Source organism: Ranitomeya imitator, chromosome 6 (genome assembly GCF_032444005.1).
Source record: "Ranitomeya imitator isolate aRanImi1 chromosome 6, aRanImi1.pri, whole genome shotgun sequence".
Classification (NCBI taxonomy): Eukaryota; Metazoa; Chordata; class Amphibia; order Anura; family Dendrobatidae; genus Ranitomeya; species Ranitomeya imitator.
Genome location: NC_091287.1, coordinates 13,164,318 through 13,187,332, shown reverse-complemented (window position 1 = coordinate 13,187,332; position 23,015 = coordinate 13,164,318). Strand labels below are relative to the sequence as shown.

The 23,015-nt window shown below is 50.5% G+C and overlaps 1 protein-coding gene across 2 annotated transcripts; it reads right to left on the bottom strand.

Annotated features, from left to right (window-relative positions):
- Positions 1–317: 317 nt before the first annotated feature.
- CCDC12 (coiled-coil domain containing 12) lies at positions 318–22,703 on the bottom strand. Of its 2 annotated transcripts, none has more exons than XM_069729166.1 (7): positions 22,591–22,703; positions 15,215–15,285; positions 7,013–7,092; positions 6,863–6,924; positions 6,255–6,289; positions 5,782–5,858; positions 318–708 (listed from the first exon to the last, which is right to left on the bottom strand). In XM_069729166.1, the coding sequence occupies exons 1-7, from the start codon at positions 22,666–22,668 to the stop codon at positions 629–631; spliced, it is 483 nt and encodes a 160-aa protein (XP_069585267.1). In that variant the 5' UTR covers positions 22,669–22,703; the 3' UTR covers positions 318–628. The 2 variants fall into 2 exon arrangements, with proteins under 2 accessions (XP_069585267.1, XP_069585268.1); XM_069729167.1 differs by having other exon boundaries at positions 15,227–15,285.
- Between the last annotated feature and the right edge of the window lie 312 nt (positions 22,704–23,015).

Sequence of the window (23,015 nt, the reverse complement as noted above, 5' to 3'; positions counted from 1 at the left end):
GGGGGCGAGACTGTACACTGCTGATTCTCCATCATGGGGGGTGAGACTGTTCACTGCTGATTCTCCATCATGGGGGGTGAGACTGTACACTGCTGATTCTCCATCATGGGGGGTGAGACTGTACACTGCTGATTCTCCATCATTGGGGGTGAGACTGTACACTGCTGATTCTCCATCATTGGGGGCGAGACTGTACACTGCTGATTCTCCATCATGGAGGGCGAGACTGTACACTGCTGATTCTCCATCATGGAGGGTGAGACTGTTCACTGCTGATTCGCCGTACATCTCGCCCATTTTCCACAACTGAAACAATATTTCTTTTTCTTTGAGTTTATTGTGCATAAAAAAAAAAATAAATAAATTGAAAAATTTTGGGCAAATAATTCTCATATACAAACAGAATATTCTCCGCCGCGTTCATTTCGTGCTGATCTCCCCGACCCCTGCAGCCGGGTGCAGACCAGACTTATATACTGGGCAGGAAGGATCACATCGCCCCCAACACACGGGTGAGACCACTGCGCCCGCATCATGTGATGATCCCGAATCTGGGCTGGTAATGGCCCCACCAGAGCCGCCGTCACTGAGGAAACCGCGGAGCCGTCCGGTGTCCGCTCCGACCTCATCAGTCAGAATCCTCATTCTCCTGTTTTGCAGACTGAACCGCGCCGGCGAGATTCTCCTCCTGACCCTTCAATCGCTCTCCTACCGAAAAGAGAGAGACGACAACAGCGTTATAAGGTCACATGTGATGTAATATCTGGAGGTTACAGTGCCTTGAAGAAGTCTTCATACCCATAGTTTATTGTGATTGTCTGTGATAAGCTTATTACCAAGTGACAGGTTAACGAACTCCGGCTCAGGAAGGGACGATTCTCAGGGCATCAACAGGGCGAGAGAGGACGCCACATTTATATTTTGGGTATTATACGCCCTTGTATCTAATAGTGTTATTGTTATATTTGATCATCTTATCCTGTTTTTTTTTTTTTTTTTTTAGTATTTGATTTAAATAAATGTTATATTTTAGATGGATTTTTTCTAATGAGCCAGATTTTCTGTGATGCCAACACAAAGTAACAAGTATTTGTGAAGTGGAAAGGATACAAGGCTTTGTAAATATTTTAAAAATATAAATCTGACTAATTGGTCCATGCAAAATTTTCGCACATTGGTTGTCGGGGGCACAGGCAATTTCAGGAAAATTGAGCTGATCAAATGTAAATGTATTCAATGAGATGATGAACACAGAGGTATGTGTCTCACTGACATTACATATTATATACCGTATATACTCGAGTATAAGCCGACCAGAGTATAAGCCGAGACCCCTAATTTTGCCACAAAAAACTGGGAAAACTTAATGACTCGAGTATAAGCCTAGGGTGGAAATGCAGCAGCTACCGGTAAATGTCAAAAATAAAAATAAATACCAATAAAAGTAAAATTAATTGAGACATCAGTAGGTTAAGTGTTTTTGAATATCCATATTGAATCAGGAGCCCCATATAATGCTCCATACAGTTCATGATGGGCCCTAAATAATGCTCCATACAAAATATGCCCCATATAATCCTGCATAAAGGGTAATAGTGGCCCCACAAGATGCTCCATAAACACATTTGCCCCATATAATGCTGCACAAACCCTGATTATGGCCCCATAGATGCTCCATACAGACACTTGCCCCATATAGTGCTGCACGTACATTATGGCCCCATATAATGCTGCACAAATGTTATGGCCCCATATAGTGCTGCACAAACGTTATGGCCCCATAAGATGCTCCATACAGACATTTGCCCCATTTGCTGTTGCTGCGATAAAAATAAATAAATCACATACTCACCTCTCCGTCGCTCAGGCCCCCGGCACTTGCAATAGTCACCTGCTCCTTGTTCCGGTGCAGCCCCATCTTCAGCACTGACTATCCACGTCACCGCGCCCTCTCACCTGAGCGTGTCTGCTAAAGACAGAGCGGCGCCCGGAATGAGGAAAGGTGACTATCGCGCTGCGCTCCCCTCCCCGTTATACTCACCTGCTCCTGGCGCGGTGCAGTCCCTGCTTCCCAGAACGCCACAGCTTCATCCTGTCCTGAGCGGTCACCTTTACCGCTCATTACAGTAATGAATATGCCCACCTCTATGGGAGGTGGAGACGCATATTCACTACTGTAATGAGCGGTACCATGTGACCGCTCAGTACACGAAGAAGCTGCTGCTGCCGGGGAAGCCAGGGACCTGCAAGGACCGCGCCAGGAGCAGGTAAGTATAATTAGACAGCCCCCACTCCCCCTCCCCTGCCGACCCCCGAGTATGACTCGAGTATAAGCCGAGAGGGGGACGTTCAGCCCAAAAAAGTGGGATGAAAATCTCAGCTTATACTCGAGTATATACGGTAAATATGTGTTTTCATAAATATTTGAACCCATGGATCCATTTTATGTCCATTTTGCAAGCCGGCGAGAAAATCTCACCATACGGATGTCATACGGATGCTTACATGCGAGAAAATCGCCTCCTTGCACTGCACACGGATGACATACGGATCACTGTGCAGGGAACATTTCTGCGATTCTTGTCCGTGTAAAACAGACCGATTTTTTTATTCGTTGTGTGCGACTCCAGCCCCCAACATTAAACATAATGGTATTTTACTTACTGATCAGAAGGGGTCTGATTGTCAGGACCTTGCAAAAGAACAGGGGCAGCATTTTTTTCCCCTCCACAGCAGCACTGCCATCTATCTGCAGTGTAGGGAAGTGCAGCACAGCCCTATGTATGTGAACGGAGCAGCTCCCTGTACAGCAGTGCCACTTTGACAGTAGAAATGATGGAGAATTGACCCCATAACCGAGCGTATTTACACCATTGTATAATAATTGAGAATATCCCTTTAAAAAAAATAAATAAATAAAGTAATATCTGCAGATTATTTTACCTATTTTTTCCCCTACGGTTGGATTTTTTTCTTCAATTTTTGCAAGGTTGTTCCCACCAATCTCTCCCATCAGGAAACAATGTACAGTCTCAGTTATGTCAACGCTGCAGTTTTTTACTTGGAACCAGAGGTGACTCCAGGTCACCAATAAGCAGGTCACCAATTAGAAGGAAGAAAGACTTTTCAATGACTGTCCAATAATACGGAAAATCTGATGGTTCAGAACCTGTCCGCTCCCTTTTAGGCTGCATTCATTAATATCTTCAGTTTTAAAGCTTTAGTCTTAAACAGGTAAAGTTTTACTTTTATTCTACTTCCACATAAGTAGCAAATATTTTATATGTCCCTGCCTGAAATCGGCTGGGCAAGGAGTTCGGCAAGCTGGAAAGCCCCCAAGGCAAATGTTAGGATTTGTGTCAGCTCTGTGGTAGTGTGGTGCCACCTGCAGGTCATTTTTCCTTACTGCAGTTTTATGAAAATTAATATTTAAAATGTATTTTGTGATAACATCGTGGATGTGTAGTTTGTTTGGCTATTTTCTTGCTGAAGGGGGCAAGCTTACCTTTCAAATGGTGTATCATTTGTGTGTGTGGGTGCAGTATGAACAGAGATACAAAGGAATCACCGAAAAAGAGTGTTTAGAAATAATATAGAAGGATCATTGCGAGGTGCATTAGTTTTCAGCCCCCTGTAGTCTGATCCCCTAAATAAAATCCTGAGTGACCAATCTTTCCCAGGAGTCACATAATCAGCACATTGCGTCCTGTATAACAACAGCTGTTCTGTGAAGGCCTCAGAGGTTTGTGTGAGAACATTAGAATCAAACAACATCATCAAAACCAAGGAGCTCACCAGACATGTCAGGGATAAAGTTGTGGCGAAGAGGAAAGGAGGGTTAGGTTATAGAAAATAGCCCAAGGTGTGAACATCTCACAGAGCACTGCTCAATCCATCATCCAAAAATCGAAGGAGTATGGCCCAACTGCAAACCAGCCGAGACATCCTAACCGATAAGCGGACTAATCAGAGAAGCAGCCAAGTGGCCTATGGTCACCACAGGAGCTGCAGAGATCCACAGCTCAGGGGGGAGAATCTGTCCACAGGACGACTATTAGTCATATATTCCACAAATTTGCCCTTTATGGAAGAGCGGCAAGAAGAAGCCATAAAAAGTCTCATGTAGAGGACACAGGGAGCATGTGGAAGAGGCTCTGGTCAGATGAGAACAAAGGAGAACTTTATGGGATAAATGCAAAGTGCTCTGTGTGGAGGAAAACTAAGGAAGGCAGATTGGCGAGCACTCGGTTGTGAAGTGCTGGTGGAATGGGACGTGCAATCCCCGCAATATGTAGATAGAAATTCACCACACACTCCTTTGCAGATGCAAGTAATATACTTATATCATCTGCAATATTTCAGACATAATGTTTACAAACTGGATCAGGCGACATTATGAGTAAGGCCCATGAAGGGTCAAAATGTAAAAAAAAAAGAAAAAATCTGTCTCGCATCTACCTGCACCCTTTCATGTTTGTGCACACATCTGAAATATTGCAGGTGAAATAAATATATTACTTGCAGCTTCAAAGGAGTGTGCAGTGAATTTCTATCTACGTGGCGGAAAACTAACACCTCAACATCCCACATGGTGGTGGCAGCTTCATGCTGTGGGGAGGCTTTTTTTCAGCAGAGGCAGGGAAGCTGGTCAGAGTTGATGGGAAGATGGTTGGAGCTAAATACAGGGCAATACTGGAGGTAAACCTGTTAAAGGCAGCAGGAGACACGAGACTGTGGCGTAGGTTTACATTACAGCAGGACACCGACCCTAAACCTCCTGCCAAAGCCACAATAGAGGGTTTAGATTAGAGCATATTCCTGTGTGTGAACGGCCCAGTCACCGTCCAGACCCAAATCCCAGAAAGTCTGTGACAAGACGGGAAAATTACTGATCACAGACGTCTCCATCCAATGTCACTGAGCAAGAGCGAGGGGGGAAAGGAACAGGTAAAATGTCTCCTCTAGATGTGCAAAGCTGGAGACACAGACCCCAAAGTCTGCAGAAGTGCAGAGAAAGGTGGTCCTGCAAAGTACTGACTGCAGGGGCTGAAAACAAATGCACCTCACAATATTCAGATTTAGAATAGTAAAATATTACGGAAACCCTGTATCGTTTCCTTTACACATCACAAATACTTGTTACTTTGTTGGTGTCCCCGGAAATCCCAATAAAATACATTTACGTTTGTGGGTTTAATGTGTCAAATGTGGAAAAGTTTGTGAAGACTTTTTCAAGGCGCCGCATATCAATACTCAGTAGTGATGAGCGAGCATGCTCAGGTGTTAGCCGCGTATTTGGGGCATGCTCGAGTAATACGTTCAAGTCCCTGCAGCTGCTGGACCGCTGCAACACATGCGGGATTACCCAACAGCCGTGGGGACTCGACCATGTTACTCAAGCACTCCCGAGATACGCAGACAGCACGATACCAGAGTGCGCCCAAACAACACGATACCTGAGCGCGCCCAAACACGATACCCGAGCGTGCACAGACAACACGATACCCGAAAGCGCACACAGACAACACGATACCCGAGCGCGCACACAGACAACACGATACCCGAGCGTGCACAGACAACACGATACCCGAGCACGCTTGCTCATCACTATACTAGAGCGATGTAAGAGGGGCTGATATCAGTCAGGATAAAATCGGCCTCCTCTCTCCTCAGCCTATGATGGCTGATAACAGGGAGCAGTAGTTGGGCTCGTTATTGCAGTGAGGATAGCATGTCTTTTCTCTTATATGCTGAATGTGGAGGTGTCGGGTGGAAACTCACGGATGAGCTCCGCGATGGCTCGCTGTGTTCGCTTCTCCAGCTTCTCTAACTTCTTGGCGACATCTCTTTTCAGATCCCTGAAAAAAAAAAAGAATAGGAGTCTGGGCCGGAGCCAGAAATAATCCAATAAGCCTCTCTGTGCCTCAATATAATATAAATCTTTATTGCAACCGATTTTACTGGTCAGCCTGCAGTGTAAATAATGGTAGTGTATACGGTCACATCCTGGGTGTAAGCGCACTTCTCTGACAAACAACACCACATTGGGAGAAGAAGGCAGCGGCAGAGACCCTCCTGTGTACACGACAGCCAGACTGAACACCTCTATTCTTTACATTGCAGGCTGCATCCAGGGAACACTGGGATAGAACGAAACAGAACAGAGATTTTTAGGACAAATGGCCGACTCTTGTCACTGATCAGCTTTATAACACCTCGTCCGCGCCAGCGTCTGACATCGGCCGTGCACTTACCAGTCCGGCTTCCGGGGGGCAAGGTTTGTCAAATCCTGAAGAACAAAATATAATGATGGTGGTTATACTACTCGATGTTACATAGGGTGGTACTAGGGCCCTCCTATACACTGTGGCCCCTAGCATATTACATAGGGTGGTACTAGGGGCCCTCCTATACACTGTGGCCCCTAGCATATTACATAGGGTGGTATTAGGGGCCCTCCTATACACTGTGGCCTCTGGGACCCTCCTCTGGGGAAATTAAAGTCGTATTAGGAGCCCTCCTATACACTGTGGCCCCTGGGATATTACATAGAATAGTACTAGGAGCCCTCCTATACACTGAGGTCCCTGGGATATTACATAGAATAGTACTAGGAGCCCTCCTATACACTGAGGTCCCTGGGATATTACATAGAATAGTACTAGGAGCCCTCCTATACACTGTGGCCCCTGGGATATTACATAGAATAGTACTAGGGGCCCTCCTAAACACTGTGGCACCTGGGATATTACATAGAGTGGTATTAGGGGCCCTCCTATACACTGAGGTCCCTGAGACCCTCCTCCTGGGATTTTACATAAAGTAGTTTAGGGGCCCTCCTATGTGGCCCCTGGGCACTCACCACTTCCTCTATGATGGGCTCTGGTTTGGCGGCCTCCAGCTGCTCCTTCACCTTCTCCTCCACTAGAGGGGGCAATGAGACAGGAGTGAGGTTACGGCAGCACATGGACGACGCACATGGACGACGCATCCTCTGACGCGCGGCACTCACCGGACTCAGGCTTGGCCTGCGCGATCTGCCGCCCTTTCAGGCTCTCGTCCAGGGGGGTATAATTCCTCAGTTTCAGCTCCCTGCAAGAAGTAACACAATAAGAATCAGGGGTCGCTCGTCTGCAGCCATCACCAGTCTCCATGGAGCTGGATGATTGGGAAGGGTCTCTCCTCTATGTTATGGGGTCTCGGGGAACCTGCTGGTATAACTTCACGAGAAGATGGGCCAGGAGTTATACTATCCTGTACCGCTGCTCCTGCCATCACCAGATCGGAGGGGAAAGAATCTGCTCCAATATGTAGGGGGGGTCATATTTCTTATTTTAGAACTGCCGAATATAGAAAAACAGATCGAAAGGGAGGCCAGCAACATTAACCCTGAGAGAACAGGACATTAACCATGTCTTAACTATGACACCGAGCAGCTGATGTCTACGGTGGTCTCCCACAACATTCCATTCAATGGCCTGATGTTGTAATTCTCCCAGTATATAAAGGAAGGGGAGACAAGGTGGTCCGCTAGCAGCAGCACTAAGGATGAATAGAAGGTTCCTGTTTAGGGGGTCCGGGGACAGAGCTGTCAGCTGAACGAGCCTGGGGCCAATGGCCATGGAGGGTATATGGCCGCCGCTAGTCTGACATCAATCACTGAAGTCCACCCCATATAATATGGAACCAAATATTAAGTGAAAGGCGCCAATAATGTTGTCCGGCCCATTTTGGGTGTTTTGTGTGAAATTTGTCCAATTTGCCTCTTTTCTCTGGTTTTTGTATTGTTTCAATTCATAAATTACAGCATAGCCAACCCAGATAATACTAAAACTTAACATTTATTATAATATTAAAATCTAAGACCAACATACAATCAATATTGAACAATACAAGTGCTCATGATCACCAGTGCTCAAGTAAAGAGATTTGGTTCAATTTCACCCATATGAGTTTCTCCTTGTTCTTGAAAGCTTATAACTTATTCTTCTAGAAATAAACTACTCTAGCAGGACAAAAAAGCAAGGGGGACATGGGGTCTGTTTCTCTTTGTCGTGCCCCTGTATAGCTCCTGCCCTAACAAGGGCAGTACCCAAGTGTAATCCTGCTTAAAAAATACCCATAAACAGTATAGCCTCTGTCACGATATGGTATGAAATATCATATAAGTAGTTTCTCTTGTTAGCAGGCTGCGGGCTAAAAAAGTCCCCCCCCCCTTCCACTCAGCCAAGAGCTGCCTTGTCAATGTACTGGGGGAATTTTATGGCCGAAATCCATGGAAGTTCTTTGTTCTGTTTTTGTAAGATATTATGCAAACCGTTTACGTTAAGAACACAAAAATATATATTCTTACTCTCCCTCGGTGGATCTGCCCATCCCTCTAAACACGGGCTCCTAACTCCATCTGGTAAAGAAGTAGGGATTTCTCTGTAAATATATATCACAGATAGGACATATTTGATCTCATTAGAATGCCCACGTTAATCCGAGATGAATGCTGAGCTTGTTATGACTAACATGTTTTGTAGCGAAGTTATAGAAATTAGAGAAAATAGTTTAAAGTTTAGTTAGACTGAAGAGGTAGGAGGGACGAGGTGATCCAACCCCTTTCTGGGATGTCACAGGCTGAAGCTATAACTGTCTGCCAAGATCCCCAGCTCAGTCTTCTTGACTTCTTGTCTTCTCCTGGAAGAGCCCTGAGCATGTCCAATGAACTGGGACGTATGGTTGCCTGCAATGCAATGAACTGAGAACATGTGAGTGTTATCTTTTCTCCTTTAATCCCCTTTATGTTATAATTACCTTGTACATATATGCAATTGTCTCATTTGTAACATCTTTGTAAATTATTTTGATAAAACACTGCCTGAAACTTTTGATGGGGTATACTATTTAATACTAGTTCGTTCTCCTGTTCTAAACCGTACCCTAAGTCTCCTGAAGGGAATTACGCTACTGTGTTGGGTTAGCTTCGGACCCGTTTAATCGAAGCTGGTGGCAGCGATACCGTGCAGGCTTTTGGGTGATGATGTAGCGACTGCGGCGTTGATAATTATTGTTCCTGCCTGAGTGGGAGTAGTTTATCGCGTCGCTGCAGCGTGCCCAATAGCCAGTACATAGCAGGCAGCCTGTCTGGCAACTAATTACCCCAGGTGCAGTACCAAATCTGACCTGAGAGTAAGGGGGCGCCAGAGAGCTGCAAGTGTTGAGTGGAACTGTAAGCGGGATATACATAAATCCCTGCAGTTCGTGGTATATTGAAAAGCAGTGGGATACCTAAAATAAGCCCCTGCTGTAAACTAAGAGGTCAATAGCCTTGTGTGTGTTTTTCATCACATTGTAGCAGTGGAGGGATAACTAAGATAAGCCCCCCTGCACATGTGATAGCCGTCTGTTGGCCTAAAGTCACCCCGACCCGTGACGTAGGGGGTGACCGTCACGGTGTGAATCGTGACAAATTGGTGGCAGCGGTCAGGAAATCCTGACAACCTCCCTATGCAGTGTGGCCTCCCAACGCGTTTCCTCCCCTATTTTGGGGATTCGTCAGGGGAGATTTAACAATTACAAGGGTGCCAACTCTTTTGGCCACGATGGTATATCTGTTTATACACACACATGGGCGAATTACAAGTTTTCCGCACTCGGGTTATATTGAATCTTCTGTTGTCCGATCAGTCTCCTCAGCGCTTCCTGTACGAGTCTCTCCGGTCGCTGCTGTGCAGGTTTGGACGCGATTTATCAGGTCCTCTGTGCAGAAAACAATGGTGGCCGCACTCATGATTTGCATGAGAGAACGTCAGTGTGTGGTGAATCGCTTTTTGTGGTCTGAGGGCGTCTGTGCCGATATTTGTGCACAGTATGGAGAAAGTGTTTTGTCACGAAGAAGTGTGTGATTGGACGGAGAAGATCAAGGAATGTCGAACAGATGTCAGACAAGGAGGAAGGAGCCGGACTGAGGTGATCGTCCAGTATAGCAGGATCAGGACTACAAGGAGGAAGGAGCCGGACTGAGGTGATCGTCCGGTATAGCAGGATCAGGACTACAAGGAGGAAGGAGCCGGACTGAGGTGATCGTCCGGTATAGCAGGATCAGGACTACAAGGAGGAAGGAGCCGGACTGAGGTGATCGTCCGGTATAGCAGGATCAGGACTACAAGGAGGAAGGAGCCGGACTGAGGTGATCGTCCGGTATAGCAGGACCAGGACTACAAGGAGGAAGGAGCCGGACTGAGGTGATCGTCCAGTATAGCAGGATCAGGACTACAAGGAGGAAGGAGCCGGACTGAGGTGATCGTCCGGTATAGCAGGATCAGGACTACAAGGAGGAAGGAGCCGGACTGAGGTGATCGTCCGGTATAGCAGGACCAGGACTACAAGGAGGAAGGAGCCGGACTGAGGTGATCGTCCGGTATAGCAGGATCAGGACTACAAGGAGGAAGGAGCCGGACTGAGGTGATCGTCCAGTATAGCAGGATCAGGACTTCAAGGAGGAAGGAGCCGGACTGAGGTGATCGTCCGGTATAGCAGGATCAGGACTACAAGGAGGAAGGAGCCGGACTGAGGTGATCGTCCGGTATAGCAGGATCAGGACTACAAGGAGGAAGGAGCCGGACTGAGGTGATCGTCCGGTATAGCAGGATCAGGACTACAAGGAGGAAGGAGCCGGACTGAGGTGATCGTCCGGTATAGCAGGATCAGGACTACAAGGAGGAAGGAGCCGGACTGAGGTGATCGTCCGGTATAGCAGGATCAGGGCTACAAGGAGGAAGGAGCCGGACTGAGGTGATCGTCCAGTATAGCAGGATCAGGACTACAAGGAGGAAGGAGCCGGACTGAGGTGATCGTCCGGTATAGCAGGATCAGGACTACAAGGAGGAAGGAGCCGGACTGAGGTGATCGTCCGGTATAGCAGGATCAGGGCTACAAGGAGGAAGGAGCCGGACTGAGGTGATCGTCCGGTATAGCAGGATCAGGACTACAAGGAGGAAGGAGCCGGACTGAGGTGATCGTCCGGTATAGCAGGATCAGGACTACAAGGAGGAAGGAGCCGGACTGAGGTGCTCGTCCGGTATAGCAGGATCAGGACTACAAGGAGGAAGGAGCCGGACTGAGGTGATCGTCCCGGTATAGCAGGATCAGGACTACAAGGAGGAAGGAGCCGGACTGAGGTGATCGTCCAGTATAGCAGGATCAGGACTACAAGGAGGAAGGATTTCAAAAAACCTGATCTGCACATCCATACATAGACTGAGTGTGAACAGGTGCTGAACCAAGAGTCGCCAACTCGTATATAGTTAAATAAATAGGGCAGCACACTGCAGCGCCAAAACATGCAAACTTGAAAACACGAAATTTAAACTGCATTACTGCACTAGAAATATGAAAAATGAGAGCTTTTAGCGCATAAAAATGGCCAATTTTATGTGTACCTCGTAGCCACTTTACGGCATCTCTCTTATACGAGGTCCTACTCTAAACCTATCTCCCTGAGAATAAACGTCTCCATCTGAATGGGTACCTGTGAAACCTCTCCTTGGACTCAAATTCTCTCTCACTGTGGAGGGGTATTGGACCTACTATAATTAAAACACCTGAAGCTAGGAGGCAGGGAGTGCACGATCAGAAGGCTAGAGAATACATTTCAAAAAACCTGATCTGCACATCCAAACATAGACTGAGTGTGAACAGGTGCTGAACCCAGAGTCGACCCAAGGAGCCGGACTGAGGTGATTGTCCGGTATAGCAGAATCAGGACTACAAGGAGGAAGGAGCCGGACTGAGGTGATCGTCCGGTATAGCAGGATCAGGACTACAAGGAGGAAGGAGCCGGACTCTGAGGTGATCGTCTGTGTTACAGAACCCCCCAGCACCAAGAATGTTATGCAGTATACAGTTAGGTCCATATGTATTTGGACAGAGACAACATTTTTCGAATTTTGGTTATAGACATTACCACAATGAATTTTAAACAAAACAGTTCAGATGCAGTCAAAGTTCAGACTTTCAGCTTTCATTTGAGGGTATCCACATTAAAATTGGATGAAGGGTTTAGGAGTTTCAGCTCCTTAACATGTGCCACCCTGTTTTTAAAGGGACCAAAAGTAATTGGACAGATTCAATAATTTTAAATAAAATGTTCATTTTTAGTACTTGGTTGAAAACCCTTTGTTGGCAATGACTGCCTGAAGTCTTGAACTCATGGACATCACCAGACGCTGTGTTTCCTCCTTTTTGATGCTCTGCCAGGCCTTCACTGCGGTGGTTTTCAGTTGCTGTTTGTTTGTGGCCTTTCTGTCTGAAGTTTAGTCTTTAACAAGTGAAATGCTGCTCAGTTGGGTTGAGATCAGGTGACTGACTTGGCCATTCAATAATATTCCACTTCTTTGCTTTAATAAACTCCTGGGTTGCTTTGGCTTTATGTTTTGGGTCATTGGTCGTCGTTTCATACTATAGATGGACAATCAGTTTGGCTGCTTTTGGCTGGATCTGAGCACACACTATGGCGGCTCTGAATACCTTAGAATTCATTCGGCTGCTTCTGTCCTGTGTCACATCATCAATAAACACTAGTGACCCAGTGCCACTGGCAGCCATGCATGCCCGCGCCATCACACTGCCTCCGCCGGGTCTTACAGATGATGTGGTGCTTTGGATCATGAGCTGTACCACGTCTTCGCCATACTTTTCTCTTTCCATCATTCTGGTAGAGGTTGATCTTGGTTTCATCTGTCCATAGAATGTTCTTCCAGAACTGTGCGGCTTTTTTAGATGTTTTTGGCCTTTTTCTTCTTGATGCTTATGAGTGGCTGCACCGTGCAGTGAACCCTCTGTAGTTACTTTCATGCAGTCTTCTCTTTATGGTAGATTTGGATATTGATACGCCGACCTCCTGGAGAGTGTTGGTCACTTGGTCGGCTGTTGTGAAGGGGTTTCTCTTCACCATGGAGATTATTCTGCGATCATCCACCACTGTTGTCTTCCGTGGGCGCCCAGGTCTTTTTGCATTGATGAGTTCACCAGTGCTTTCTTTCTTTCTCAGGATGGACCAAACTGTAGATTTTGCCACTCCTAATATTGTAGTAATTTCTCAGATGATGTTTTTCTGTTTTTGCAGCTTAAGGATGGCTTGTTTCACCTGCATGGAGAGCTCCTTTACCGCATGTTTACTTCACAGCAAAACCTTCCAAATGCAGCACCACACCTCAAATCAACTCTAAGCCATTTATCTGCTTAATTGAAAATGACATAACGAGGGGATTGCCCACACCTGTCCATGAAATAGCCTTGGAGTCAATTGTCCAATTACTTTTGGTCCCTTTAAAAACAGGGTGGCACATGTTAAGGAGCTGAAACTCCTAAACCCTTCATCCAATTTTAATGTGGATACCCTCAAATGAAAGCTGAAAGTCTGAACTTCAACTACATCTGAATTGTTTTGTTTAAAATTCATTGTGGTAATGTCTATAACCAAAATTCGAAAAATGTTGTCTCTGTCCAAATATATATGGACCTAACTGTATGTATGTATGTATAATAGTTTCCATGTGAAATGCATCAGTCCACAGGCTGCGCCCCTGGACAATATATTCTCTTTCTGACCTCCCCCCACCTTTGTAATTCCCACAGTAAATATCGGCAGGCTCTGGCCCCCTGCGGCTATTGTAATGTAGGTCTGGCCTGCTGTTTTTCTATTGGACTGCCCTGTGTATCTGTGTTATATATTCTGTGTGCTGTAAATAAAGTGTGTTCTTAGACTGGAAATACGTGGAGAAGCAGTGATATTTTATATGCTCTCATGTAATCATGAAATTCCTGCCAGCGTCCTTCATTCAGAATCCAGCAAAAGCAGAGTGGACCTCCTGAAACACGGGGTGGTACTGAAACAGGTACCCCAGCTTGGTAGACCCCGTTACAGTCTGGTATAGTAGGATCAGGACTACAAGGAGGAAGGAGCCGGACTGAGGTGATCGTCCGGTATAGCAAGACCAGGACTACAAGGAGGAAGGAGCCGGACTGAGGTGATCGTCCGGTATAGCAAGACCAGGACTACAAGGAGGAAGGAGCCGGACTGAGGTGATCGTCCGGTATAGCAGGACCAGGACTACAAGGAGGAAGGAGCCGGACTGAGGTCATCGTCCCGGTATAGCAGGACCAGGACTACAAGGAGGAAGGAGCCGGACTGAGGTGATCGTCCGGTATAGCAGGATCAGGACTACAAGGAGGAAGGAGCCGGACTGAGGTGATCGTCCCGGTATAGCAGGACCAGGACTACAAGGAGGAAGGAGCCGGACTGAGGTGATCGTCCGGTATAGCAGGATCAGGACTACAAGGAGGAAGGAGCCGGACTGAGGTGATCGTCCGGTATAGCAGAATCAGGACTACAAGGAGGAAGGAGCCGGACTGAGGTGATAGTCAGGTATAGCAGAATCAGGACTACAAGGAGGAAGGAGCCGGACTGAGGTGATCGTCCGGTATAGCAGGACCAGGACTACAAGGAGGAAGGAGCCGGACTGAGGTCATCGTCCCGGTATAGCAGGACCAGGACTACAAGGAGGAAGGAGCCGGACTGAGGTGATCGTCCGGTATAGCAGGACCAGGACTACAAGGAGGAAGGAGCCGGACTGAGGTGATCGTCCCGGTATAGCAGGACCAGGACTACAAGGAGGAAGGAGCCGGACTGAGGTGATCGTCCGGTATAGCAGGACCAGGACTACAAGGAGGAAGGAGCCGGACTGAGGTGATCGTCCCGGTATAGCAGGACCAGGACTACAAGGAGGAAGGAGCCGGACTGAGGTGATCGTCCCGGTATAGCAGGACCAGGACTACAAGGAGGAAGGAGCCGGACTGAGGTGATCGTCTGGTATAGCAGGATCAGGACTACAAGGAGGAAGGAGCCGGACTGAGGTGATCGTCCGGTATAGCAGGATCAGGACTACAAGGAGGAACCGCCATCATCACCAGCTCGATCCCTTCAAGGGCAAAGATTCATGTCTGAAGACGAGGTGAGGACAGCGGTGCATTCGTGACCGGACCTCAGCCTAAAATATTTTTTAGTGAGGGAATACGAAAGCGTACGGACAGATACACATTGTCTATTAAAAAGTAAAACTTTATGAAAAATTAAGTATTGTTTTTTTCTGAAAGTTGATTACAATAAATTGTACAGCGAGAGTGCGGATTATTTATGACTCAGCCGTGTACGAATATATATTACATAGGAACTGACTGGTGTTTTTCTTCCTTGTTCTCGGGCTCATCTCCGTCTGGGTCGCCATCTTCTCGTAACTATAAGGGGGAAAAAAAAAAAAAAAGATGGGTCAGTGATGCCGCACAGATCTGTGCCAGACACAGCCACGGCCCCAGACACAGCCCCCCGCGCCAGACACAGCCCCCCCCCCCGCGCCAGACACAGCCACAGCCCCCGGAGCCAGACACAGCCACAGCCCCCGGAGCCAGACACAGCCACAGCCCCCGGAGCCAGACACAGCCACAGCCCCCCCCCCCCGCGCCCAGACACAGCCCCCCCCCGCGCCCAGACACAGCCCCCCCCGCGCCCAGACACAGCCCCCCCCGCGCCCAGACACAGCCCCCCCCGCGCCCAGACACAGCCGCCCCGCGCCCAGACACAGCCCCCCCGCGCCCAGACACAGCCCCCCCCGCGCCCAGACACAGCCCCCCCCGCGCCCAGACACAGCCGCCCCGCGCCCAGACACAGCCCCCCCGCGCCCAGACACAGCCCCCCCCGCGCCCGCGCCCAGACACAGCCCCCCCGCGCCCAGACACAGCCGCCCCGCGCCCAGACACAGCCCCCCCGCGCCCAGACACAGCCACCCTGTTGCCGCCATCATGCTTCCTAAACAGAATCCTGCAAAAACAGTGTCCTCCATACTTTATGCGACATCTGTGCGGCTTGTGATATAAGACAAGCCCTCACATTAAGGATGTGACGCAGCTTTTGCCTTAACATTCACATCTCATACAGAGGAGGACGGCCACTGCAGGTCACTTATGGCACAGTAAAGCATGGTGTTGAGTATATTCAACCCGAAAGACAGAAGGACCCCCAAACCTCCACCTATCGCATTTATACAACACAGCAATATACCCTACAGAGCAGAAGACCCCCTAACAGAAGCAGTGCACATGACGGACCCAGCAGAAGTCACTGGAGCCCAGATGTCTACTGTCAGCGGCCCCCGGAGCATTATCTGCATCGGATCATGTGACAGAAGTGTCAGGAAGTTGCCGCTGATATTTCCATGGTCGCCGTCTATCTCCCCGCACACATCCTGCGCTTCCTCCCACACAGGACTGGGGGGGATTATCATCACACAAGAGATGTCCGCGCTCCAGACCCTCTGAATCAGGAGAATCTCAGAAACCTAGACTTATTTAATTTCCAACAATTTGCACTACCTCTGCTTGCTGTCAGTATGCAGAAACTACACATTCCCCACTACATCTCATAGCTGAGGGTTTGTTACTAAGTATCAGTACAAGTGACATCTGCTAAGGATAAAGACTTGTGTGGCTGCTGATGGAAGTTTGACTCAGAGGATCTACAGTGAATGCAAGTGTAACAAACCCTCAGCTGTGAGAAGTACTGGCGGGCGATGCTCACATCCATCAGGAAGCGCAAGCTTTTGTGAGCCTGGCACAGACTGATGTATAAAACATCCGTAATGAGGAATCCCCATCCCCTAAAGCCTGAGACAGTTGCAGAACTTTTATTATGGATTTAGAAGAGATATTAGGGTACATGGACCTTGTACAGGGGTCCGCACTGCCCCCCACACTATGAGGCTCTTATCAGGGAGGACATGGCGCAGTGTAATATAATCAGCCATTCTCCTCCACACACATAGGTGTATCTGGGGGGAGCGCACGTGAAGGGGGCTCGGGACCCGCACGTGAAGGGGGCTCGGGACCCGCACGTGAAGGGGGCTCGGGACCCGCACGTGAAGGGGGCTCGGGACCCGCACGTGAAGGGGGCTCGGGACCCGCACGTGAAGGGGGCTCGGGACCCGCACGTGATGGGGGCTCGGGACCCGCACGTGATGGGGGCTCGGGACCCGCACGTGAAGGGGGCTCGGGACCCGCACGTGAAGGGGGCTCGGGACCCGCACGTGAAGGGGGCTCGGGACCCGCACGTGAAGGGGGCTCGGGACCCGCACGTGATGGGGGCTCGGGACCCGCACGTGAAGGGGGCTCGGGACCCGCACGTGAAGGGGGCTCGGGACCCGCACGTGAAGGGGGCTCGGGACCCGCACGTGAAGGGGGCTCGGGACCCGCACGTGAAGGGGGCTCGGGACCCGCACGTGAAGGGGGCTCGGGACCCGCACGTGAAGGGGGCTCGGGACCCGCACGTGAAGGGGGCTCGGGACCCGCACGTGAAGGGGGCTCGGGACCCGCACGTGAAGGGGGCTCGGGACCCGCACGTGAAGGGGGCTCGGGACCCGCACGTGAAGGGGGCTCGGGACCCGCACGTGAAGGGGGCTCGGGACCCGCACGTGAAGGGGGCTCGGGACCCGCACGTGAAGGGGGCTCGGGACCCGCACGTGAAGGGGGCTCGGGACCCGCACGTGAAGGGGGCTCGGGACCCGCACGTGAAGGGGGCTCGGGACCCGCACGTGAAGGGGGCTCGGGACCCGCACGTGAAGGGGGCTCGGGACCCGCACGTGAAGGGGGCTCGGGACCCGCACGTGAAGGGGGCTCGGGACCCGCACGTGAAGGGGGCTCGGGACCCGCACGTGAAGGGGGCTCGGGACCCGCACGTGAAGGGGGCTCGGGACCTGCACGTGAAGGGGGCTCAGGACCCGCGCTCTGGCTGTTACCTGACGCTGCGGTCAATCTCTCACAGTGGCATTTAAATGACATCAAAGCCGAGGGGCGCGACAGCTCATATTAGCCCCCCATGATACAGTCGTGGAGCATCAGCTATGACAGTCGGGGTCTGATGAAGACCCCCGTCGTTCTATGCTAGTCCTCCTCTGCGCTTCCAGGGAGACCATGATCGTGTACTGTAATACCGTAGTTTACAGCACAATCCAGCAGACGATCAAAGATTCAAGTTGAAAAAAAGAAAAAAAAAATAGTTTAAAAATAAGTTTTGAAATCAATCTGCTTTCCCCCCCCCCCACAATATAAAAACCCTCCACAACCATATTTGTTATGTCCCTAAAAGTCCCATCACAATCGACGCTTTAACCCGAATGGTAAATGTCATGACGAAAAAGAAAACAAATGTCAGAACTATGTTACTTCAGTCACAACCACCGAGAACATACAATACAGGTCTTACGGCCCCCAAAACCGTAGCAAAAAAACATCAGCAAAAGAACAAGACCCACCCAGTTGCATTGATGGACAAGTAAAAAAAAAAAAAACAAAAAAAAAAAACATATGGTTGTTTTTACCAAGTCTTGAACTTTTTTCACCAATTAAAAAACATAAATAATGTGATCTGGCTGTAATCTTCCTGATGTGCAGGATCATTTCCGCTTTATAATGAACACTGAAAACAAAACCCAGAAATATAAAGGTGAAATGGTTTATTGGCCCCAGTACACCCCACCAGGACGCGGACTCCTGCTTCTCAGCACATGATGCTGTAAAATAAACCTGTGTGGGGTTGTTTTTTTCCACACTTGATAAAGACGTCAGTGCTGCAGTGAAACAAATGACCTAAGGATTTCGCAGCACGAGACGCCTCTCCAGCAGCGCAGACCATTATTACACAGGCTTCATCCTGTTGTGGGCATTTCCATCTGACGGATCTCCCCGGCCCCGGGGCAGCGGCACTGAGGAAATGGATTCAGACATTTCTGCATCTCTCTGCAGAGAAAAACGCACATTATTGGTACATTTTTGCTTCCGTTTGACTGATTTGAGGTCAATGGTGAAAACCGCTGCCAAAAACACAGAATAAACTTTTCTGCAACTCAAAAATGCTCAACGTGTGCAAGACACTTCAGGTTTCTCATTCACTTGGCTGGCATCAGGATTGCGTGCAAATTTGCTATGTGGCAACAAGCCCTTAGGCTGTGTACACACGGTGCATTTTCACTGCAGGTTTTTTCCATGCGGAAATAGGCCAAAAACTATGGAATCTTTATGCAAGATAACTCAATGACAATCCTGAAGTGTTGGGCACATGGTCGGTAATTTTCCTTGTGTATTTGCAGCATTTTTTTCTGCATCATGTCAATTCTTTGTGCGTTTCCGCAGTGTTTTTCACCCACTGACTTCAATTGAGTCAGTCAAATCCACAGCAAAAACACAGGAGTAAAATGTTTGCGGATTTTCTGTGTTTTTGTTCTGCGTTTTACTGGCTTCCTATGGTGTTTCCCACGCTGTTATCTGTGTGGCAGCGTGGGAAACATCGACACAGTGGTTCTTATTGGCAGTAACGCTACCATCGGTAAAACTGCCGGTCAGAGTGCTGCGGGATCATGCTGTAATATGTCACCATGACCCCGCAGCTGCGACTGTCACCCGCGGTAATGCTACTGCCGGTCAGAGCACTGCGGGATCATGCTGTCATATGTCACCGCGACCCCGCAGCTGTGACTGTCACCCGCGGTAATGCTACTGCCGGTCAGAGCGCTGCGGGATCATGCTGTCATATGTCACCGCGACCCCGCAGCTGCGACTGTCACCCGCGGTAATGCTACTGCCAGTCAGAGCGCTGCGGGATCATGCTGTCATATGTCACCGCGACCCCGCAGCTGCGACTGTCACCCGCGGTAATGCTACTGCCGGTCAGAGCACTGCGGGATCGTGCTGTAATATGTCACCGCGACCCCGCAGCTGCGACTGTCACCCGCGGTAATGCTACTGCCAGTCAGAGCACTGCGGGATCGTGCTGTAATATGTCACCGTGACCCCGCAGCTGTGACTGTCACCCGCGGTAATGCTACTGCCGGTCAGAGCGCTGCGGGATCATGCTGTAATATGTCACCGCGACCCCGCAGCTGCGACTGTCACCCGCGGTAATGCTACTGCCGGTCAGAGCACTGCGGGATCGTGCTGTAATATGTCACCGTGACCCCGCAGCTGTGACTGTCACCCGCGGTAATGCTACTGCCGGTCAGAGCGCTGCGGGATCATGCTGTAATATGTCACCGCGACCCCGCAGCTGTGACTGTCACCCGCGGTAATGCTACTGCCGGTCAGAGCGCTGCGGGATCATGCTGTAATATGTCACCGTGACCCCGCAGCTGTGACTGTCACCTGCGGTAATGCTACTGCCGGTCAGAGCGCTGCGGGATCATGCTGTCATATGTCACCGCGACCCCGCAGCTGCGACTGTCACCCGCGGTAATGCTACTGCCGGTCAGAGCGCTGCGGGATCATGCTGTCATATGTCACAGCGACCCCGCAGCTGCGACTGTCACCTGCGGTAATGCTACTGCCGGTCAGAGCGCTGCGGGATCATGCTGTCATATGTCACAGCGACCCCGCAGCTGCGACTGTCACCTGCGGTAATGCTACTGCCGGTCAGAGCGCTGCGGGATCATGCTGTCATATGTCACCGTGACCCCGCAGCTGTGACTGTCACCCGCGGTAATGCTACTGCCGGTCAGAGCGCTGCGGGATCATGCTGTCATGTCACCGCGACCCCGCAGCTGCAACTGTCACCCGCGGTAATGCTACTGCCGGTCAGAGCACTGCTGGATCGTGCTGTAATATGTCACCGTGACCCCGCAGCTGTGACTGTCACCCGCGGTAATGCTACTGCCGGTCAGAGCGCTGTGGGATCATGCTGTCATATGTCACCGTGACCCTGCAGCTGCAACTGTCACCCGCGGTAATGCTACTGCCGGTCAGAGCGCTGCGGGATCATGCTGTCATATGTCACTGCGACCCCGCAGCTGCAACTGTCACCCGCGGTAATGCTACTGCCGGTCAGAGCGCTGCGGGATCATGCTGTCATGTCACCGCGACCCCGCAGCTGCAACTGTCACCCGCGGTAATGCTACTGCCGGTCAGAGCACTGCTGGATCGTGCTGTAATATGTCACCGTGACCCCGCAGCTGTGACTGTCACCCGCGGTAATGCTACTGCCGGTCAGAGCGCTGTGGGATCATGCTGTCATATGTCACCGTGACCCTGCAGCTGTGACTGTCACCCGCGGTAATGCTACTGCCGGTCAGAGCGCTGTGGGATCATGCTGTCATATGTCACTGCGACCGTCACACGCGGTAATGCTACTGCCGATCATGCAGAGTCCCCCTGTAAACTAGCCAGTAAAGGCCAAGTAAACAGCTGTGAGCTGATATTAATAGCCCAGGAACCTTTATGGCTATTGGCTTGGTGTCAATGACAGCTGCTGACACCAAGCCCTAATCCCATTACCCTGATGCTACTACATCAGCATGAAAAAGATGGTGTTGAACCAAGAAATTAGAAGAGAAAACATTTTTTCAATATCTTTATTTAGCCCAGAAAAGCCTCCATTGCTTTATAAAAACACAGCAAAACCGCACGTGTTATTCCTGCCAAGAGATGCAGAAACATTACAGAAATATCTGCAAGCAACTACTCAACGTGTGCACACAGCCTTATAGTGTCTGCACACACCCAGGGGGAGCAAACCTATAGTGCGCTGCCCCCCTCAGTCACCGTGTGCTCACATATGGCACCACACACATTGGGAGAGGATGAGAGGTGAGTGTGACCGACGTCCCCGCACCGAGCGCCAGCAGGGAGGACGGCGGCAGAGAAGTCCGAATGTCTCATGTCATCGTCACCGGACGGTAAAACCTACAGAGATATGTCTGAGATATGTGGGCCTGTATGATGGCTGCTCTCTGCCCCCACTCTGAGCAAAGGGAGACACTGTCGCCCCAACAGACCAGGGGGGCCCTCGCCCCAACAGCCCCGGGGGGCCCTCGCCCCAACAGACCAGGGGGGCCCTCGCCCCAACAGCCCGGGGGGGGGGGCTCGCCCCAACAGACCCGGGGGGCCCTCGCCCCAACAGACCAGGGGGGGACCCCTCGCCCCAACAGACCCGGGGGGCCCTCGCCCCCAACAGACCAGGGGGGGCCCTCGCCCCAACAGCCCGGGGGAAGGGGGGGCTCGCCCCAACAGACCAGGGGGGGACCCCTCGCCCCAACAGACCCGGGGGGCCCTCGCCCCCAACAGACCAGGGGGGGCCCTCGCCCCAACAGACGCAGGGGGGCCCTCGCCCCAACAGACCAGGGGGACCCCTCGCCCCAACAGACCAGGGGGGGCCCTCGCCCCAACAGACCAGGGGGGCCCTCGCTCCACAGCCGCCCCAGGCACATTCCGGTTTGTCTCTTTCCCAGCATCCCCCGCGGCTTCTCCCCGAGACTCGGGTCTGGGAGTTTCCGGTGTTTGGTCTCTCAGTTCTCACTTTCCTCTGTCACCTGGTCTCCATCATGGAGGAATCATCCTCTCCACACTGTCCTGGATGATGGGAGAACTTGTTCTTGGAGTCAAAACGTGAAAACCAAACTGAGACCTTTTCATCCCGAGCGCACAGTCCCGGTACCGCGGCTCTGTCTGAGGTACGAGGCCGCAGACACAAGCGCCCGGTCCCCGCCCGCCTCCCTCCCGGCCTCTCACCCGCTTCCTCCGCAGCTCCCGCAGCCTCTCCTTCCTTTTCAGCGCCGCTTCTTCCAATTTGCCCACATTTCCCTCCATCTTCCCACAACGCACCGCGATACACCAGCACCGCCAATCACAGCGGAGCACGGGCACCACGTGATGCAAGGCCAGATAAATAGATCGCTGCTGAGCTAAGATGCCATGGAGACGGAGCGACAGATAAGGAAGAGCAATGGATGACGGAGAAGATCGGCTGCTGCAACAGCAGAGCGAAGAGCAGGAAAGCGAGAGAAACCCCAAGCTCAGCTGTGTATCTAATCCACCGTGATACTGAGCTGTGTATCTAATCCACCGTGATACTGAGCTGTGTATCTAATCCACCGTGATACTGAGCTGTGTATCTAATCCACCGTGATACTGAGCTGTGTATCTAATCCACCGTG

Bases quoted from the DNA above. Each gene is read 5' to 3' on its own strand.
- CCDC12 (XM_069729166.1), bottom strand. From the start codon at position 22,668: ATGGAGGGAAATGTGGGCAAATTGGAAGAAGCGGCGCTGAAAAGGAAG. The intron at 7,093-15,214 runs GTAATATATATT...TACTTCTTGCAG, and splicing joins AAACACCAGTCAGTTCCTAT to GGAGCTGAAACTGAGGAATT. The intron at 6,290-6,862 runs GTGAGTGCCCAG...TTTGTTCTTCAG, and splicing joins AGCCCATCATAGAGGAAGTG to GATTTGACAAACCTTGCCCC.